This window comes from Corvus moneduloides, chromosome 5 (genome assembly GCF_009650955.1).
Source record: "Corvus moneduloides isolate bCorMon1 chromosome 5, bCorMon1.pri, whole genome shotgun sequence".
Lineage (NCBI taxonomy): Eukaryota > Metazoa > Chordata > Aves > Passeriformes > Corvidae > Corvus > Corvus moneduloides.
In genome coordinates, this window is record NC_045480.1 from 51053389 (window position 1) to 51075086 (window position 21698).

At 34.4% G+C, this 21698-nt stretch overlaps 1 protein-coding gene across 2 annotated transcripts in view; it reads right to left on the reverse strand.

Annotated features, from left to right (window-relative positions):
• FSTL5 (follistatin like 5) overlaps positions 1-21698 on the reverse strand; it is a 275687-nt gene that overhangs the window by 12477 nt on the left and 241512 nt on the right. For both annotated transcript variants that reach the window (XM_032109691.1, XM_032109690.1), the window contains 2 exons: positions 17180-17287; positions 15482-15606 (listed from right to left, as the gene is read on the reverse strand). In XM_032109691.1, the coding sequence (XP_031965582.1) occupies positions 15482-15606; positions 17180-17287 (233 nt within the window). The remainder of the gene's footprint in view (positions 1-15481; positions 15607-17179; positions 17288-21698) is intronic.

Consider the following 21698-nt stretch of genomic DNA (forward strand, 5'->3'; position numbering starts at 1 on the left):
TAAGTAGCACTGACTCTTGCTGAGTTCAAGAAGAGTATTTTGCTTTTGAGGAATTAACAAAACTTTCTTTTCCCCCTCTCAAATACTTCACTGTTCCTGTATATCTGTTATGTCATTGCTATTTCTAGCTATACCAAAAATGCTTTGAAAGTCATTAAACAATTTAAAATGTGTACAGCTTCCCGCTCTGGATTTTGTGGGTTTGTTCCATAACAAGAACCTAGATTTCAATAAATTAATTAGAAAATGTATTGTAGAACTATCATTGGTAGAATGTGCTATGTATTGGTAGTTGTAAATGAACCTGGAAAATAGAAACCTGGCTGAAATTTTTAGTGACTCACCCAGTTCTGTGGGAGGTTTCCTGGTTACAGGATGTCACATTTATGTCCATAACTCTCCATCTTCATCACCACAGTACCTACAGAAGTTTTTTTCTTATGTCTAGTACTGAGAAAAGGCTTAATAAGAAACTTATTCCAGAAGGTCAGTACTTACTGCCTGAACTTAGCACTGCCATATTTTAGTATCTCTTTCCATATCTGAAAAGGGTTGACATTATTTACAAACCAAAATACATAGCCATTGCACAAGGAGGTTGTTTATTGTCAAACCTTTTCTGAATTCAATCGATACAGCCACAGGGCAAACACTCATCTTGTGGGTTGGTGTATTTCAGACTGGCAAGGATTCTGCTACCATTTTGTTATGACTGTGAATAGGTGTGTAGCAAAAGATCCTTAAGTATCCCTCTTGTCTTTGGACCCTTCTTCTGTCATCTAAATCCTACAGGACAGAGGGAGGGATAAGAAGGGAAAAGCCCCACACCAATTCAGTGCTGAAATTGCATGAAATATCACTCTCACATACCTGCCGTTTACTTACTCCCAGTCTGATGAGTTTTAATGGAGGTATGTACTATTTGATATAAAAAGGGCATATTACAAAACATAAACATGCATACATACATATGAGTATGTAGAGCAGGTATAATATCACCTTTCCGTTGAAGTACAGGAAGAAAAGGATGTTTTAGGGCATCCCTCCTTTCACTGTTTTTTTTTTTTTTTCTAATATGAGAAGTGGAAAAGTAAAAATAATTTTTGCTCACAGGTTCTGGGCCTCAGTACTAAGGTTCCAAATATTTTCACTGCTCCTTTCTGCAGAATCCTGTATCTTCCAAATTTGCCTATAAAGAGTCCACTGATGCTGTTTGAGATCAAGTGGTAGTATCCTTGAAAGTGATGACCTTTCCTTGTCCTCTCAAGGGATAAGCATGCTCTCTCTCTTCTTAGGATTAAACATAAATATTTTCATTTTCAGCTGATGAACTGGAGAGTTGAATGCCTGTATATCAATATCATATATAATTTAGGACAGCAGTGCTAAATCTCAAGCCACACAGAGTTAAGTTCTGGGTGGTTCTGAAATGGATTTCAAGTAATATGCTTTAAAATTAAAAAAGGTGTAGTTTAGATTAAGCACACATGCAAAATGAGTGCACTGCCACAACGACTCGTTTAATTTTAAATACTGTGTTTTTTATAATCTGTTGTTTTCATCAGTTTATTGATGAAATTGATATATGAACCAGAAAGTGAAAAAGTCACAAAAATGATATGTCTTAATTGTATCTCTTCCAGACTACATAAACATATCAAGTTGTTTATATTTATATCCTTACTGCTTTGAAATAAACAAGAAAAAGCCTATTTTTGCAATTCTAATCAAGCACAGCTGTTTTTCTCCTCTTCAATCATATCAGTGGTCAATAAGGAGGTTCAGGAATTGCCACTATAAATGTACAGCTTCGCTACAATTCCTTGGGGCAAAAATAATTCTCTACGTGTGGTGTTCCTTTTCTGTGGACCCCTACACTTCTATGCATAACTATGTATGTCTGAATATGAGCTGAAAATCTAGGCTGCTATTTTTGCCAGCAGAAATCTAGACCATACAGTCAACAGTGTCTGAAGCATTTTTTAAAATAACCAGTACCAGAGGCCTGTAGGGGGTGAGAAAAATTGTTTTTTGAACTCCACTCTGTGTATAGACTAAACCTCCACTAACCATAGCAGAAGACAGACAGCTTACACCCACGGATACACTGTATTTTCACATCTAAATCTAGGTGCCTACAATCTGAAACTAACGCTCACCATAAGCATCCTATCAGCATGAAAACATAATATCCAAATATAGCCTTATAAAACCATGCAAAGATTTGGACAATTGAAGCTTAAATGACTGACACTACATCACGATGTGACTAAGAGCTGCAATTACATTTGAAATGTGATTGTTTCTCCAACCCATTATAATTCAGGTATCATACAGCTGTAGGGGCTGTTAAAGCTGCCCTTTGTGGTCAGAAATTAAAACTACTGATTTGAAGAATAGCTAGCACTGCTGAAAGTGCCTGCATAGAGTGAAGAATGTTATATAAATCTCCATGCAAAACAGCCCTAAAAGCAGAGATGTCCCTCCCAGCATTTTCAGGAATGTCTGAAGATGATTTTCACTGCTCTCAAAGCATAGCTTTAAGAAAAAACCATCACTTTACTTTCCACAGAAAGCATGCTTTGCCAACCATAAAAATCAACTTCAATGTTTTATCAATTCTAGAGAGTCATCAAACAAAGAGAATCTCTTCAGAGTCTCCCTTTAATTTTTATCTTAGGGTTTTGCTGAGATCTACGAACTGCATGCAAATCTTATATATGAATTTCCAAAAGCAACTTTTTTCAACATAATATCTTAGTGAACTATGTTTTCATGACGCTATTAAAGTACTTGATATACTCTGACAGAATTACCACCATGGATACTGCAAAATATCGAGATGGGATCCCCTTCAGACAATGAATTTGCAAAAGATAACTAATATTTTTCAAGAATACTAAATATAATGGAATGTGGCTAGTAAGCATGCTACATCTACTGATTTTAAAAGTTTAAGAAATTTCCCAGTTTTTAAAGAATTATTTTTAAAGAGTTTCTGCAGACAGGAAGTATAAAAGCTGTGCAAGGGAATGGTACACCACCTGTGCTACACAATTTTTCCCATTCTAAAGCACGGGTCCCACATGGATAACACAGGATGAAATTAAAGCCTACTGAGGCACAATTACTTGAATTAGCTAGAGCAGAGTTAGGTCCAAATTGTCTTACCATTATTAATTGTCTCTATAACACTGTGAAATGTATATTAGGTTATTGTGTAAAACATACTAAAGCAAAGGCCATAAGAGAAAAACAAAGCACGAAGGAGAAACTCAATGCAGGACTTAAAGAAGTTCTGTACCGGAAAGGTGCCAAAGCCATGTGAATTCTGACACTGTGTCCTTAAATTTGCAAGGTGTCAGTTTTTTTTCCACCCTTCAGGCAGAGCAAGTTACTTTGCCTCTGCTATGCACAAAGAATAGCCAAGCAAGATGCAAGTGTGGAGCTGCCAACAGGTGGCAAATTAACAACCTGACTTCCTCTGCGCTATTTTCTTCTTCTTTTAGACAAGCTGTATATATTGCTTACCACTGCAACTGCAGTCAGTATAAAAGAGGAAATATCTAAGCATTGTTTAAAAAGACAAAATAGAGAAAATCTTTGGAAATATCTTCCTAGAAGAAGAAGAAGAAGATGATGATGTAAAAACTGATGTCCTCTATCCTTTCTTGTTTTGGCCTACCCCCAGAGATTAGCCTCATGAAGTCTATAGACATTTTTTTAAGGTCTGAAATCAATCACTTCAGGAAAATTATGTTCTCAAATTAAAATAAAATCTAACAGAAGAGAATTAAATGAACAACAATCAAAATTATCTGTGGAAGAAGCAAACAGCAGTACTTCTGTAAAAAAGAGAAATTTTATAACTCAAATAACTTCATTCAAGAAAAAAAAACCCATACCATTATCTACTTTATCCTGAGTAAATAAAAATTTTGTTTAAAGCCACCCAATGTTCTATGCCTTAGACAGCTTTTTTTTTTTTTTTTTTTCCAAAATTTATGCAAAAAATCAACCTGGGAAGATAAAGTTCTATTATTACAAAGTTTGATCAAATCTGCTGACCAAAAGTTTTCTGGATCTCAAAAGAAAATGCCATTAACTACCCAAAACCAGTGTGTTAGAGGTTCAGGGTCTACATCGATCTTACAAAAAGCTTCTGATCTACCAATATGGCAAACCACTACCATTTAAACAAAATACTGAAATGGAAGTGTGTTATATACCAAACTTTTTTTTCTGTTAAATGAAGTTATCCACAGTAGCTCTGGAGAAGGAAATATTAATAACTAAGGAAAGGAAAAAGGAAAATTGGTGTAAGAACTTTTTTTCTTAGCTGTATAAATCAACAGCCTTTACTGGTACTTGTACTTTTTGCTACCAGTGCAACTAAGAATTTTGTAACATACGACATACAACACTGCAAACATTATTTACTTTTTTAAAATTACTCTTCAGTTTATATCCACACAGATGATTGTAAAGATGACTGCTCACACTGGTATATTTTACTTCAGATGCCTTGTATTCATACAATTCAAATCATCACAAAATTATTTTTTCTTGCTTAAAGAGTTTTTAAAATACATAATTTTCATTGTCACATTCTACTACAATTACTGTAGTATAATGCAGAAAATAAAATATTTACCTCTAGATTAAAAATATCTTTAATTGTGGAAGTGATTCTAGTTTAAAAAACTCAGCACTGCAAGAGCATAACAGCTTTCTTCTCAGGACTTACAAGATTGTTGTTGCCTGGAATAGTTCATTTCTGTCAGGTTGCTCAGAAAAGACCTTTCTTTAACTTCTGCAGTTCAGAAATGGTTGTTTGATGATAACAAAAGGCTAAGTGGATTTTTCCCAGTAGGAACTGCTCAGCAGCACAAATGGTGCCTTTCTTTTGGGTACAAAAACAGTTTTTCACCTAAGTTTGCTTTCCTAATTTTGTTCCTGATGTTCTTTACAACATTAGGAATACTTGCTTCCTATTTTTCTTTTGTATCACAAAAGGTACTTTTTTTCTCCTTTTTTGGTATTTGCATGTAACAGCATTAAACACAAAGCATTCTCCTATCTGAGGAAATCTGTAAAATCTTAATAATTCTCTATTTTTTAAGTGTTTATGTGCATGAACACATACATTCACACACACATATCTCTAAAATATTTCTGCCCTCTTCACCACTTTATCTATTTATTGGTTGCAATTATTGTGTATGAAATATTTAAAAGTGACTCATAAAAAAGAGAAATAACATTTGCAGCAGTATCATGCGGCTGTGATAATGTACCTGGGAAGTAATAACATAGCAGTCCTTAGGAGTGGGAAACAAATGGTAAAGAAAAAAAAAAGAAAATTAAACCACACAGAACATAAGGCTGTGGGGCCACTCTTATGGAAAATGAGTAATTTTAGAGTAAAATGAGATCATCACTATAATTTCTGTTATAAGGAGAACAGAATTTGATGGCAGGTCAAATTTTCTAAAAATATTGACCCCTTTATTATATTCCTGTTTGGGAAGAAGTTCTGGGTTTTGAAAACTTCAGGTTTCTGTGTTCTTATAGATTTGCACATTGAACATCTCATCTGTACTTCTCAAATTAGAAGAAAAAAATGTCTATCCAATAACAGATAATCTTTGACATTTATAGCATATGTGGGATGGAAGAGGAAAATTAATATACAGACAGCTATAACTTGATTTCATTAAAATCATTATTATTATTATTACTATTATTATTATGTGGATTAAGGAATACATTTTTATGATAAAAATAGAAGCCAGCACAGATCTAGTCCATCAGAAGTCATAAGTTATCTGTCAGAAGTCATAAGTTTACTTAATAATACTGATGAAAATAAATACAGGTCTTGACAGATCAATTCAGAAAGGAACTTAATATTCAATTGTAAGTTGTATGAAACCAACATTTTTAGATCTGTGGGAGCAGACAATCTTAGTAATGATAAAATTTCTGATTAGATCCTAAAATGTACTGAAATAGAATAGAAAAGGTTATCTCAAGGGCTAGGGGCAAAAGAGCAAAATCCCAAAAGAGACCGGCAGTCCCACACAAAGGGAAAAACAAGTGCTGAATATCACCTGAGAGACCTGAATGAAAGTGATCTTGTAATAAGTATTTCAAGATTTCAGAGACTGATATTCACAGATTTGTTCTGAAGATTTTATTCTTTTTTGATATTTCTTTTTATATACTTCATATAAGTGAATATTGTGTCTCTATTTCCATTCTCAGCAAGGGAGCTCAGTGTAGAGAGGATTAAATTGGATGTCAGAGACTCCACAGTCAATGATGGTCAAAAATACTAAAATGACTGGGTTTTTTTCTCTCTTTCTTTTACTCTCTCAGCACATACTGACCATTATTTTGAAAAATAAGGATATCAAGGACTTCAAGACAGCCATGCAAGACAGAAGGGAAGAAATATTTCAGCAAGGGCTTGAAGGAATCCTGACAAGTGCTACGTTCCTAGAATAAAGAGATCTTCTCAAATTAAGCTTTGTGCTCTGAGATTGAATAGGAAAAAATCCATTACTAGACAATAAGCAACAGAGATAGAAAATAATATTATAAAATAGATAGCTTTGTGCATTAGTAAGCTTTCAACTTCTGAGTTTATCCTACATCATATTTAATAAGATTGGCTCTGGATTAAAAAATGAACACCACAAAGTTAATGCTGCTGAGCCGAAGTAAATGACATTTTAAGTGTCATCAACAAAATCTGCGCTCTTATCAGGATAGTTTTCACTTGGGTGAAAAAACCACAAGTGATACAATCTTTCAAGCATTTATTTGTGGGAAAGAATATGCAAGTTGTCTTCTGTAACTCGGCTGGATAAATCAAGTAAGCAAATCAAGCACTTCTTGCAGGAAGAGCTGACTTCTTTTAACACGCTGCACACAAAGCCCAGGACTTCCCACATTATTTGCACAGGGTAGGGATAAATCCTGAATTTTTTGGGTACTAGTGATGCAGGAGTCTATGAACTGTTTGAGGTCTCTCTCGCGGAGCACTTGCAAGATGTGTATTACAACACACTTTTTAATGATTGCAAATTGTTGTCCAATGCTGACAAGAAATAATCCAAGAAATTTTAGGACAAAGGGAAGTACCTTCATTTCTACATTTTTAGAATCCAGGAATATATGAAACTGTTCGTGTTGTACCATAAGGGAACCCACACAGCAAAAACCTACTTTTAGTGTTGGCAGCAAATGCATTTTTCTGTCTCATACTTTCTAGGGAAGGAGAGCTAGCAATTTAATAATTAAAAGAAAAAAATCATTTTTAAAGCAATAAAAGTCAAAGAAATGGCTATCTATACAGACATAGTGAACAAAAGACATTCTAAGGATGCTCCTAAATGTCAGTACAAGGTAGGATAGGATTAAGAAAAGCTGGTACTTCAGAAAATATGGTAACATCAAGGTGGGTAGATGTAATATGGACTGAATAGTCAAATTTATATATGTCAAAAGAAATAGCACTAGTACAGAATGAATAATGAGGTAGAGATAAGGACTACAAAAGTGATAAATTACATACATCAAAACAGTCTCAATAGATCTTTTTCTTCATTTTAAACATGAAGTTCACATACTCATAGATGGGGATATGTGAATATTCTTAAGAACAAATACTGAACTTTACCACAAATCCTTTCTCCCCTTTTAGTTTCTACTACTGACCCAAATTAAGAAAATATTAGACTGAACAAAAAAAAAAAAAAGTTTAAAAAAAACCCCATGATAAAATATTATTTTGTGCATATAGAAGCATTAGAAATGACATTTGAATTAAAAATGTAAAATTACCATGGGAAAAAAGATCGGGCACATCATGGCAAATTGCTGTGCTCTAATCTGTAGATTGTAAGGGAGGTGGGGGTTGGTTCGAGTGGCTCTGTTAAGATGGAAGTTGGATGTTTTATTCACCATAGGACATTACATGCTGACAGCTGAGAACCCACGGAAGGAACACAGACAAAAATAGTCTATTTGTGTAGATTTGAAAGTTCCCTTAAAGTCTTTGATTTATATGATTTAAACCCATTTTATATGGTTTGTAACACAACAAATAGGAAATCTTAAACAAAATTAACAAAAATATATTCTAAATATTAAAAAATAGAACTGAACAAATGAAAATTTCCAATCACATTTTTACTAGCTCATTGTCACAGATCTATACTACAGCACTATTCCTGCTGCTATCCTGAAAACAGCCTCCATACAAGGCAGACCCAGAAAAATTTTTAAAAATAATTGTGCTCTGGTTGTTTATTAACAAACATACAAAAAACCAAAAAAGGCTAATTGCATCATTTTAAGACTGACTCCAAGCTAATAAACGAATGTTTATAAATTGGGGCATTTTTTGAAAACCAGTGAGTAATTAAGGCAGCACTAAGATAACTTCTAACCACCAGGTAGAACAAATCATGTGCCATAATTGCAGAGATTAGTTTCCTCTTATAGTTGATTATGTTTTTAAACATTACATTGTGTCATATGTTTCTAAATACTGGCACTGATAGATGCTGAATTTTTAAAAGCAGGTAGGTTCTACAGACAGGTACAACATTTATTTTTAGCAATGGTTTGATCACTTAAGATGGAAGATGATATTTTTCCAAAGGTAAATATTCCTGTAATGACTTCTACACATGCAAAAGAGAAAAACCTTACAGTGTGAAAAAATAAATAAATTACAATTTAGCAAAACCACCTTTTGTTGTATTACAGCTGGCTAGACTTACTTAAGCCAGGTTCTAGGCATTTTCTGAGCTAATAGGGAAGGTCGAATAGAACACAGGGATTCTTTTTTCTTTTTTTTTAACTGATGCTGTTGTTTTATAGTGCTACAAAGGCTGCTTGCAATCACGTGTTTCGGGCAACATTTGAAGGGAATTTTCATTTCTACATAGTCACACTGAAGTGGAAATGGTTTTTCATATAATCTTTTTTTCTGCTGACAGCTGGAATTTGTTGTTCAAGAACTTTGTGAAGTTTTACTCAAGGTACCTAAGAGGAAAAGATTTAGACCATAACATAAAAAAATTGGTCAGAAGTCTTGTATTGTCAGCTGACATGGGAAAAGGCATGTAGAATAACTGATTCCACAAACAAGATAGTTTTCCAGACTGATTCCTCATATATGTGTGTGTGTCTATGTGTGCATACATCTATTTTGCAAGTTTAGAAAGTCACACTGAATAAAAATATTAAAAAAGTTTTATATTGGCTACATATAAATGTGCAATTAATTATTATTAAATTTCATAGCACTGAGGTGAAAATGAACTTTAAAATTTAAAATATTGCCTTCCTGAATTCCAAAAGGCCCTGGCTTCAGCAATGTTATTCACACCTCAGAACATCATTTCAGTGATGGCAAATCTTAACTGCATTTGTGGAATGACAGCAATTATCTTCATCTTCATGATCTCTGTAGGTGCTTTCCCACAGACACAGATGGGAATCCTTACTGCCTAGCACATTTTAAAGCCTGCAAACCCTGGTCCTTGTCAGTTAGAATACAGGAGTGGACCTGAAAAAGGACACCTGTGTAAATCTGGGCACTTGGTATATCTTGTATTTACCTAAAGGACCGAGAGTTTCTTAGTTTAAAGATATGCAGTCACTATATTTATGGAATTTTTGAGTGGGAACATGTAAACAGAGGAGCACTGAAGTAGTGAATATAGTTTTGACACACTAAAGAGGACCTGCACATTTCTAAAAAGGCACTTATTTCAATAGCTGTTGCTGTTGCCAATGGTGGTAGTTGGACAAAGTAAGTTTCAATGCTTTAAAACTGTTTGAGCTGAATCTCTCAATCTGTCATTCTTTATATTCCCTCTGGAACAAAGATGCTCTAAAATCCACTATTTAAAGCCAATAAAAAAGGTGCAGCAAAAGACTTTTTGCTGTCTTCTCTATCTTTCCCAAAACCCCCTATTTTTCAAAAGCAACATATTTACGGGCCAGAAGTGTCCTTCTTTGGGGGGGCAAATACACAGAGAGGGGAAAGATTGGCAAGGTTTCTATTTAGGATTAGTCTCTCACTAAGACACAAAGTGGGAGGCTGAAGAGTGAACCCCTAACCCTCCTTTGTGTGCTGTGCCACCATGTAGGATTCACTGACAGATTCCACAATCATTATTAGAAATTGCAGAGTACTTTCTAGATCTTTTATAGATCTAGATCTAGATCCCTGGTACTACTGAGCTGTCTCAGATTCCTCAAGCTTTCAAGCTGCTCCCCTATTTTCCCCGTATCATTGTAGGTTTATAGCTTGATGACTAAGAACTGTCTCAAAACTTCTGCTCCCCTAACGTGCACTGTGAACAGAATTTGAAAAATATCAGATTGTCCCTTATCTTCGCACTAAATCATACTGTCCATGTGAAAAATTCAACCCCTAAATTAATTCTATCTCTTTTGTTAATGTTTCATCTACAGTTGACTCAGCATTTACCACTGCCATTATTTCACTCAGAAACTACTGAATAGAAAGCTTTCTCTGATTATGTAGGATTTTCGCAGCAAAAATAATATCTTCTGTTTGATTATTTGCATAGAAACACTGAAAATGCTCTCACACTCTGTCAGCTACTTCACACCTCTGTAGGTGCTTAAACTCTGGAATGATGAAATGTGAATTTACCAAATCACCGCCTCACATGGGTTTCATTTAAGAAGGAATGCACTGGCAGCACATTCCAATTAACTCTTGAAGAAAAGCTTAGTTTTTGGATTGTTTTGTGCAAATGAATAAGTGTAATTTTAGAAAGACTGCTTCCCCTGTTACCGTACACAACAGAGGCATAAAAGAGAGAAAAACTCAAACAGAATATGTTAACTCTCTTCACATCCTGAGCCAACTCACCAGTGAGTTGATTGCTCATTCTTCCACTTGTTAGGTCAGGTAACTGTATGACATTTAAAACACTGCTAAAAGATTAAAACATCTAAAAAGTTAGAGTTACTCCATTACAGTGAGTTCATTTAATACCACTTTTGAAACACTTTACAGAGTGTAGTGAAAGACCTTAATTTATTCCAATTATCTTTTGTTCACTTGGATTTATGAACACTGGAGCTCAAATAATCAGCCCTTTTGCTCCTTCGGCTTCCAAGAATATATTTTCATGAGTAGTTGTACAAGTCATCTTTCTGCAACCATCCCACATACTAATTGGAAAAGTCTATTTTTAAGATAAGGAGTGGTATTAGCAGACAATTAAGGACAAGATCATTGGTTGTGCTGAATTGCTTTGGAACAGAAATAGCTCCCTGAATAAAATTTTCTTCTTAGTAAATGTATAAGGACAAATACTGAAAACATATACCCAATTCTTATAAGGTGCTTCTACAAAAGGAAAAAGCTTCAGAAGTAACCAAGGATAAACACCTTCGCATTCGTACTGTTTATTACAGAGTAATAGATCTCCTATTACTACCTACTTTTGTGGCCCTGGTGTTTGGTATTTTTTCAACAGAAGTGGGGGAGGGGGAGACTTTTTCAAGCTGTGTGTACTGAAAATATGGGCATGAAACTGTGCATGAAAAACAGTGCTTTACATTAATTCATTCTCTTTGTGTAATTCAAAGTATATTGACAGTGAGTGCGCTGCCAATGATAAAAGCAGGATGGGCTATTTTTCAAGACAGGCAAGATGAGTATTTAATTTCTTCCCTTTGAAATCTTCAGCAAACCAACAGCAAGACTGAGCAAACTTCTTTCAGTGTTCTTTCAAACAATAATTATCACTGTTTTGTGTCATAGTCTCTTTTTTCTAAGATTAAGATCTGTTGTGCATTACACTACAACTAGCTGGCACAAGCAGCTCATGAAAACTCATGGGAAACTGACTTCCTCTAAACTCTGACTTTGCTAAGTGAGAAAAAGAAGGAAATTTATTTCCATCATGAAGGAATTCTCAAAGGCATGAGGAAATTCCTTCCTTAGAGTCAGCAGGTGAACTAGTCTTGTGGGAAAAAAAAAAAAAAAACAAACCAGACAGGAAATTCTAGAATTAAGTCACCTATACTTTTAAAGCATTATCATGGGATGCCAACCAGGTCTATCTGCAGCTGAGACTCTCTGTACAACCATGGATTTGCTATCTGGAAACATCAGTGGGGCTGCTCTACACATTATTAGGGAGATAACTAGTATTATTTTCACTATAACTAAGAGATACTTTCTTTTCTTTACAAATACATACATGCACACAGACACATACATATATTTATAAATGCAGATACAAAAGGATTACGGACAAAACATCGTTTGATTCCTGATGGTGTTTGAGTGGAAGGCAATAGTATTACTGGGACATAAAAGAGAGGGAGACACCTTCCTAACATTCCAAAACTATCTGGTGGTGCTGAACCTACCACATTTTTCTCCCCAAAATGATAAATTTTCTTGTCCTCTTCTGTACCCATATCAACTAGCCACCAATTATAAAAGAAAGTTTAAAGATAATAAATTCATCTATTTTTTCCTCCATTTCTTTTGGCTCATGCCTACTTAGTTTGGTTAGCTGGTGCTTTGATGGTGCACCACAGTTGCTCAGAGCATGAATGTTACACCTGCTGGTTATCAAACCAAAGGGTTATTTGCCCTGACTCCTGCTGTGTGATAAGTACAATCAAATATTAACTCAGTCAGTGGTAGGAAAAAGATGGGAAAACATTTTTTTTTCCCTTGGAATGAATTACTGTTTACCTGAGACCAAAATTTATAGTATCTCTTCAAATGTCTGATGTGGAGGAAGTGTGTCCTAAATTATCTCCTGCCCAAAAGAGCATTAAAATGTGTGGAATTTTCTTTTCTAATAGTGGGTAGTCCATTTGGATTTTCATATATAAAAATAACTAACCTAGGTAAATCAAAAGTATAGTCCCATCACTTATTAAGTAAAATTATTTCGCAACAAGTTTTAAGCACATACATACTACCAGCAATTACCATTTTAGCTATTATTAAAAAGAAAAAAAAAATAATGACTCACTGTAGCTTTAAATTATTTGCCTTTACTTCTGTTCCTCTGTGACAACAAGCCAACCTATTGGACAGAATATGCTGCAGATAGTAATATACTGCAGATGGTATCAGATGGTTTGTGCTAGAAATTTAATTAATTCTTTTAAGTGATATGTCTTTTTTTGCTTAGAATTGCCTTTATTCTGACTGTATGTTTGGTTCTGGAAGCTAATTTGGTAAGCCATGCATACTGTCTTCTGCTCCATCATTCAAAATTTTAGTTTACAGGTGACAAATGCACCTAGCTACAGAAAGCTTTCCTTTTTCTGAAAGGGGCTGGTTTCGCATGGTGAAAGGGAACTGATTTCTGACAAAGAGTAAATAGGGCCCTTGGGCAATTAACTACGCCAGCCAACTTAGCCAGGGGGGTTATTTCCCTTGTAGCTGTTTTTTGCAATTCACAGTCATAAATTGCTCCCCTGGTTGGTATACACTCCCAAGAATAATAAACTCAAGCTTTATGTTTGTTGCCTAACATCCTTAAGAAACACATGCTGAGATTGAGCATTTGTTTTGTTGACTGGTGATATTAAATTTAATAGACTGGGTTTTTCTACATCACTATTAAGTTGATGAATACAGTTAATTTTAAATCTTTCCTGTCACATTGTTCACATAGTGCATTCCTATTTAAACAAAATAATCAAGGTACTTGCAGGCCAAACATTTTATGGAAGACAAATTCTTCAACAACTGATTAACATAAATAGGTCTTGAAGAATACATTAAAAAAATCCCACTTTATTTATCTACATAGTGGTTTTAACATTTTCTTTTTTAGAAAAGACATTCTATATAATTACTAGCATTTCCAGTAAGCTCATGATTTGGTAAAACCAAATTGATTTTGTTCATTAAATCCCCAAATCTATGGTTTTAGCAGTGGCAAAACTACTGCAGGCTTTTTGTCAGATCACAAATTTTCTTTTGGCATTTTGGCAATCTTGGCAATTTTATCTGGCATGTGAATAAAAATAATAAAATAAAAATTACCAGGCCTCAATTGATGTACGTATTAATCGTGTATCTGCAGGCACTTATTTGATTTTATTCTTTCAGTGTTCTTTTTTATTCCTGTGGGTTTTCTTTTATTCTTTCATTCCCTCTTCTCCTCAGTTTCACATAGGACATGGGAAATGACTCAGCCGCTGAAGGTAACTGTGACTCAATGTGCAAAGCAGGAAGCGGCTACTTGACCTATTTGTGTAAAATATCAACTTAGAAAAAAGAGTTGCACAAGACGAGTCCAACACTAGCTTTGGACTGACCCTATTTTTCTTTTCTTAGTCCTGATTCCCCTCCTTGTATGATGTTTATCCCTATCCATGTTTTTATTTTCCTGTTTACTTGAATATTAAAGTACCTATATGTCAGTTCTGTTTGGGCAGTACCTCTAGTACTTGCTAGTTCATGAAGCAGTAACTTTTGTTCTCACAACACATATGTTTCAAATACAGCAGAAATATTTAATGTTTTCCTAAGGCTGAATGTGAGGACTGCAGATTACTTCAGGGACACAAGAAGAATTTGTCTACTCAGTTCAAGAAATTAGGTAATAATGGTACTTAGAGTCAATTTATTATTTAGCTACATTAATTTATACGTTTCCTTTTAAATTGCATATGGCTGATTGCTAACTTAGTTATTAGTTAACAGTTCTGAAGGAAATTTAAAAAATTATCTTTCATCAACAACATCTTTAGGAGAAGCCAAGTGTTTGATACAGAAGACTAGATTCTGCACAGGCACACAGAGCAAATTCTGAAATCAATTGTAAAATCACCCTAAATTGCATATTTTCACATTTAAAAGACTACCACTCGCTACAATCAGAAATTATATCCTTGCTAATGGAGATGCCTGTAATTTGAGATGTTTGCTTAAATGGAACGATGACAGTTAAGATCATCTAATGAAGGTATTTCTATAGAAACTTGAACTTGGAATATCAGAATAAACAATGGAGTTAATTGTTGGCAGAGCTGTTTTGAGATGAAATGGATCTGTGTCAGCTTGCAAAGAAACTTAGAAGTTCTAAACATACAAACTACTAATACACATTAATGCAATACTCAGATGTAAAAATCCTAGACTACAGGACTCAATCCCTACAGGCAGAAATGTTGCAGAAAATAATATGAAAAGCAAATTATATGTCACATTCTTACTAGTGTATTTTGAGGAAGAAAAATAGATTTTCCTCTAAGAGGTCTTGGGGAGAGCTCTGCTTTATGCCTGTGCTAAGAGTTGTCCTGTTTTCTTCACCCTCCCTTTCCATATGGCTTTTGAAATCCAGCTGATCAAATTGTTCAGTTCTGTCACAGCAGAACCTGTTCTTTGGATAAACACAGAGACAATCCTACATTCACTACATTCAGATAAACTTACCGTATGTGGGTAATGATGAGGGTTGTAGCTGGAATGAAAAAGTCATCCACTCTGTCAAACTGCTTTCCCACTGGCTGAGTGTGGATTGTGTGATGAGAGACACTCCCACTGGCTTGCGTTATCACCTGGATAAAGTGATGATCATTATAAACTGTAGAAGTACTCTTTCAAAATTAAATCTCAATCCAAATGAATCAATACAGTAGTGCCTCTGTATTCCTTCTCTTGTATTGTCTTTCAGTCACCAAGAAAATGAATGCAAATGACAGGGAATAAAGCTGATCAACATTACAGATTTCAGAGAACTATTACATACCTGACCACTTAGTCTTCGTACTCCATCTTTTTTTATCACCCCTGCATCCATATTTATTCATTTGCATTACTAAGACCTTTAACAGTTCTTAGTTTAAACTAAGTTTTTTGTTTATCTTTTTTTTTAAACTAGATCTTAGAGTGAGATTAAATTTTTTAAACTCTTCAGCCAGAGTGAAAAGATGAGATGCTATCCACATATCCACTGGAACATATGGCTATGCATATTCCCAATTCTTGTCAGACATGAGGTAATTCAACATAGAACAGACATATTTCAGAAGAACAAGCTGAACTGAGTTTATTTATGCCTTAAATTGTTATGACCCAGTTTTATTCAAATCCCAAAATCTTGGACCTTCTCTGAAGCAAATGTTTATGGGTGAATAAAAGACAATTCCATATAATAGCCACTATGCTATTCACATATATGCATTAAGAGTGGATTTTTTTTAGAAAAGAAAAAAATCTACTATCTATACTAAAAATGAAGGTGAGGATGATCAGTCACTTTAAAATATGGTAAGACTGACTCAGTTATCAGTTCTGGAGAGGAGTGACAGCTAAACTTCCACAAATTACCTTGCATGCTCAAAGTTACTAAGAGCCTGTAGGTGCTAAAAAGGTGATTTCAAATGTTACTAATTTTACTTTTCAAATTTCTCTTATTCTTTTTCTTATATATAAGTATATATTAATATAAGTATATAATAAATGCATAAGGATTTCATTAACTTCTGAAGAAAAGGAAAACAAATTAAAATTAAAATGAATTTTTAAATTATGATATAAGGGTGATCATCATAGTCTCAGGGAATTACTATAAATAAGGAACAGAAATTAATAAAAAAGTAGTAAGGTAAGTAGAGCTTCTTGAAATGTTTCTTTAGGGACTGTCCCTAGGCTTTTTGCTGCTCCAAGGTACGGGAAAAATAAAGATTTTTAATATCTTTCATATATAAAAAAAACAGTACAGACAGAGCTTGACACCTCCAGAGTGTAAATATGACCTTAATGAAAAGGAAACATGTCTAAAGTCTGGTTTATCCTCTTATTAGGGACAAAAATATCATGAACAGCAACAGTTTGCTCTCAAAAGATTGGCAGTGTAGAACATGCTGCTGTTTTCAGCTGCATTCCTTATCCTTCTATCAATTTGCCATTGTCAGTTCTGACTAAGGGTGTAGAAAATAATCATTAACATCTTTGGTGAAGTCAGTTGTCTGACTTGTTTTCTGGTTACCTAAAATAATTTCTCTGCACTTGTGGGGGTCATGGTAATAATGCTTAAAGGAAAATATGCAACACATTGCAATTACTCAAACTACACAAAGGTTCAACTTGTCTAGATTTCCTTACATATAATCATTGTGATCACCTCACCTGCAAAGTTGGTGAATTCTTTTCCATGTTTCCCCAGCTCAGCACCCAGACTTGATCATGTGATTTATCATAGTGTAGTTTCACTGGAACAGGATCTGTACTTACTGCCTGAAATGTAATAAAAATAGAAACCCTTTCTGTCACATTTTCAAAGGAAACATTAGTATATATATGCTTGAATGAAAATGATGAGTAGATATGCATTTCCAAATACTTTCAGACTGTATTTAAGAATTATGTTGACAATTGTTGAAACAGCCCTCTGATTAATTCAGAGTTACCGAATTGCTGAAAATGTGTTTTTTATTCATTATGTACTCTAACACTTGGCATCAAAACTACATTCTATTGGAGCTATTAAGAAGTTGAAAACAAAGGTTTTAAATCAAGTAAAAAACTACTTGTCTTCCTTCCCTGCCATCACTCTCACTTTACATGTATTGGTTGAAAAACTACACCATTTACTGAAAAATGGTTAAAAAGGGAAGAATATTCTCAAGCCACACACTGGAATTAATATGTTACTGCATACAAACAACATGATGTTGCTGCACCCAAAGCTTCCTACCTGTTAAAATGTGTATATTTTGTTGAAGTAGGAAGAATTGTTTTCATATGTTTTCCAATTACAGTTGCTACTTTTCATAGACCTGTGATGAGAACCAAAGTGTTTTCCCTACAACTTTGAGCACTCTCTTGAGATCACGAACCTTTTAGACAGTTTTTGGTATGAGAACTGAAGGCTCCAGAGGTATGAAATGGGAGGACAGTGTATTTGATTAAGACGTGTTCTGCACAGGCTGAACAATTGGAGGGATTACTTTTTTATTTTCATCATTAAAGAAGAAAAAATAGGCGGAAATTGTTTTTTAGTCTTACCATTATGGAACTGTAAAGCACAGCTTGTTTATCAGTGTGTCAAGGAGAGTACCAGCTGGCTAATTAAGTGAACCTAATTTAAACTAATGATGTAGATCCTCCAGATAATGCACTAATGGCTGGCTGAGACTGCTGATGATACTTAACTGTACTCCTGAGGTGTTGCAAGCGACCACTTCATCTAAGCAGAATTTGTTTTTCCTTTTGAAAATGGAAAATGAAGCCAGGTTGCTCACCAGCTCATTTAAAATCAGAAATTACCCCTGGAAAAAGGTCATTTGGGTTTGATAACTTTTTTTTGCTACATGTTAGAAAACAAGTTGCTTAAAATAGTACTTGCACTGTTGTATAGCTAATTTGTCAAGGCATGTCAAATTTCCTTTTGGCTTCCCCAGACAAAGGTCTGACCCATACATGTTCTGCCAGAGGACTGCCAGCTGTCTGCAGAGTTGGGGTCATGGCACAACCAGGAGGAGCAGAAGGAATTGCCTGCAGGGTCAGGCACAGGCAGTACAGCTCCCTAGAGGGAAGCCAGCAGCAAAAAAGAGTCAAGCATCTCGGAAGCAGACTTGCACAGCTGTTTCCAGCTGACCAGGCTGATCTGCCAGCAGCACACTGAGGACTGAACAATGATGACTCCGTTTACTTCAGCCTCTAAGCCATCCCACTCAGTGGTATGCTGCTATGCAATACTGCACTACTCTTGCTTTCAAGAATTTACAAATGAAAGCAAATCCTTCTCTTACATTTCAATTTAGTCTGCTGTAGAATCCTCTAAAGTACTTATTTTGATAAATATACCTGTCATAAAAATAAATCATCCTCAAATCTAGTTGTCACATATGTGCACACCTTTTACATTAACTTTCATAGTAAAAAGGAAAAACATGTATAATAGTACTTCAGAGAAAACATGGTAATAAGCAAAACCAAATAAACATTATTTTTACACAGAAAACAGCATAACTACATGACTTAAAGCCTTTTCAAATAAATTTTTAATCTTCTTTAGGGTTTTTGCATAGTGACAGAAGTTTCATTAGAGTGCTCTCACTTTCAAAATACGAAGTTATCTCCACATTTGTTCCCACTAGCCTATGTGCATTTTTGCAAGGTAGGTTCTTCTTTAAGATGTAGACTAGAAAAAGGTACATGCACATGAACATGTATGGAAATAATATTCTCTGTATTAATATGATTTTTAGAAAACAGGCAGTCTAACAAGAAAAATGTTCTCAATTCTGAGTACCTTAGTTTCTATTTTCCAAAAATGAATTAATTTTTTTTTTTCTGGGCTAGGCAGTACTCCAAGTAATGAAAATAGACTGATCTGACTGGAAAATTAAATTCCCTTCTGTTTGTACAAGTGTTTTTTAAGTGCGTATCATATGAGCAGAGGAACATTTAATGGTTAGAAAGTTCTTCCTGCTTGCAAAAAATATAGCAAATAAATGCTTATTTTTAAAAGAAGACAGAGACATGCTTGTTATAAGAAATGCTAAACAATGTATCTCTTGACTTGTCACTAAATTTCTAATTAGCCTTACTTCAATTCTAAAACCCATCTGTGAATCAACAGCGGTTTTACTTTTTACAGTTTTATATTATGTGTAAAAAGATTGTATAGCTTTTGTGCTTTCATTATTTATTTGTTTTGTTTGTGACTACTGTTACTTTTTTGTTTTGTTTTGTTATTAAGTCTATCTGAATAATGGCATGGGTAAGCTGGACAGACAGCAAGGCCCCTTGAACTTTCCCCATGTATTTGGCTAACCATATCCTAGGAAATAATATTCAGATCAGTAACGAATAGTAAAAATTCTACTTAGGTGTTCAAAAGTGACGTTAATGCATTTGGTTTAATTTATTTATCTGATTTAACTGTTATTCCTTAGTTATGTTGTCTTACCAAATATCTTTGTGAAGTACTGTGAAATGGAAAGATAATAAATTATGAATACTGAAACACCTACAACCATCAAAACCAAGACTTTCATTCCTGCAAAAGTTTTCCACAGCTGGGGTAAATTTAAATCTATACTTTCCTAAATTCATAATCTGGATAGTATTAAATTAGTGGAAAACAATGCTATTCTATCCCTCAAAATAAAATTCCTTTGAAAGTGATTTTTTTTCCCTCTGGAAGAACATGAAATCTTCTGGAATATCCTGGTTTTAGCTCAATATACTTGCTAAGTAGCACAGACTTAGTGCATAAAGCTCTTTGCTACACTTAGGCATTCTCTGTCTGGTTTTCAGCGCATTACAGAAAATTGAATATTTTAATGATAGAACAATCTAACTCCATTAAAAAACTGCACAATTGCTCTACATATTTCTGGGAAAGGGCTGCACTTTTAATTAGTGGTTAATTTACTGAATTTTACTTTTAATTAACATATATCTTTGCAGTAAGTATCTCTACACATTTTGTAACAGTAAAGTGATATATATTTATACATATTTAAAACAATAACTAATGTAACTGAAGACAAATTAGAAGATCCTACCAATGAACCTATTTCATAAAACCTAAATTAAAACCTGTTTTTAGTGAGCTCAAGAGGAATCATGTGCTTTTGACACCGAAGTCTAAATGCTAATAAAGGCAATTACATTGATATTTCATCCCTCCTGTGTAGAAAAGGAAGCTGACACCTGAATGTCAGTCAGAGACCATGGAAAACATTGCCAGACATTCCAGTCTTTCAAATTTGTGGATTGTGTTGAGACGATGGGTTTTTAGTCTGTCTTCCTGAAGTAATATATCAAACCACTTGTAAAAAAAGTATTGTTTTCAGAAAGAAAAAAATCATTACCCACTAAGTTTATCTCTATTTTAATATGCAAAGGCCAATCTAACAAAAAAAAAAACCCCATGAAACCCTTTTTATTATTAACTTCCTGAATAAAACATTTTGTAAGTCCCTAGCATTTGGAGAGTTCAAGTTTTGAGGAAGCCATGTCTGAGTAAGCTGACACACAATACAGAAAGGAGATGTTTCAAGTATGCAAAGGTATTAAAATTATTTGTGAATTTAATGCAATTTTATAATTGCAATTTTGCTATTTACTTTTAAATTTCATATGCATACACATAATACATGTGTATACTTACATTGTGGAATAGTTTGAGTTGGAAGGCACCTTTAAAAGTCATCTAGTCCAAACCCTCTGTACTGAGCACGGATATCTTCAACTAGGTCAGGCTGGTCAGAGCTCCATCTAACCTGACTTTGAAGGTTTCCAGGGATGGGGCTTCTACCACTTCTCTGGCTTCTCTGAGACTGTTTCACAAACCTCATTGTAAAAAATGTCTTCCTTATATCTAGTCTGCATCTACCATCTGTTATTTAATACCATTACCCCTTGTCCTATTGCTACTGTCCCTATTAATAAATCTGTCTCCAAATTTCTTAGGAGTCCCCTTTAAGTATTGAAAGGACACAATACTGTCTCCCTGTAGCCTAACATATAATCTATACATTAAAGATTTTCATTCACCAGTGAAAAAAGCAGAAGGCATCAAGAAAAACTCTATTTAAGTGGGTTTTTATTAACAATTTAGTTAGGTTTCTAATTTTAAAAAACCCACGTTTTATTTAGCTAAAGAACACCTGTTTCCTATGCATAGGATGGT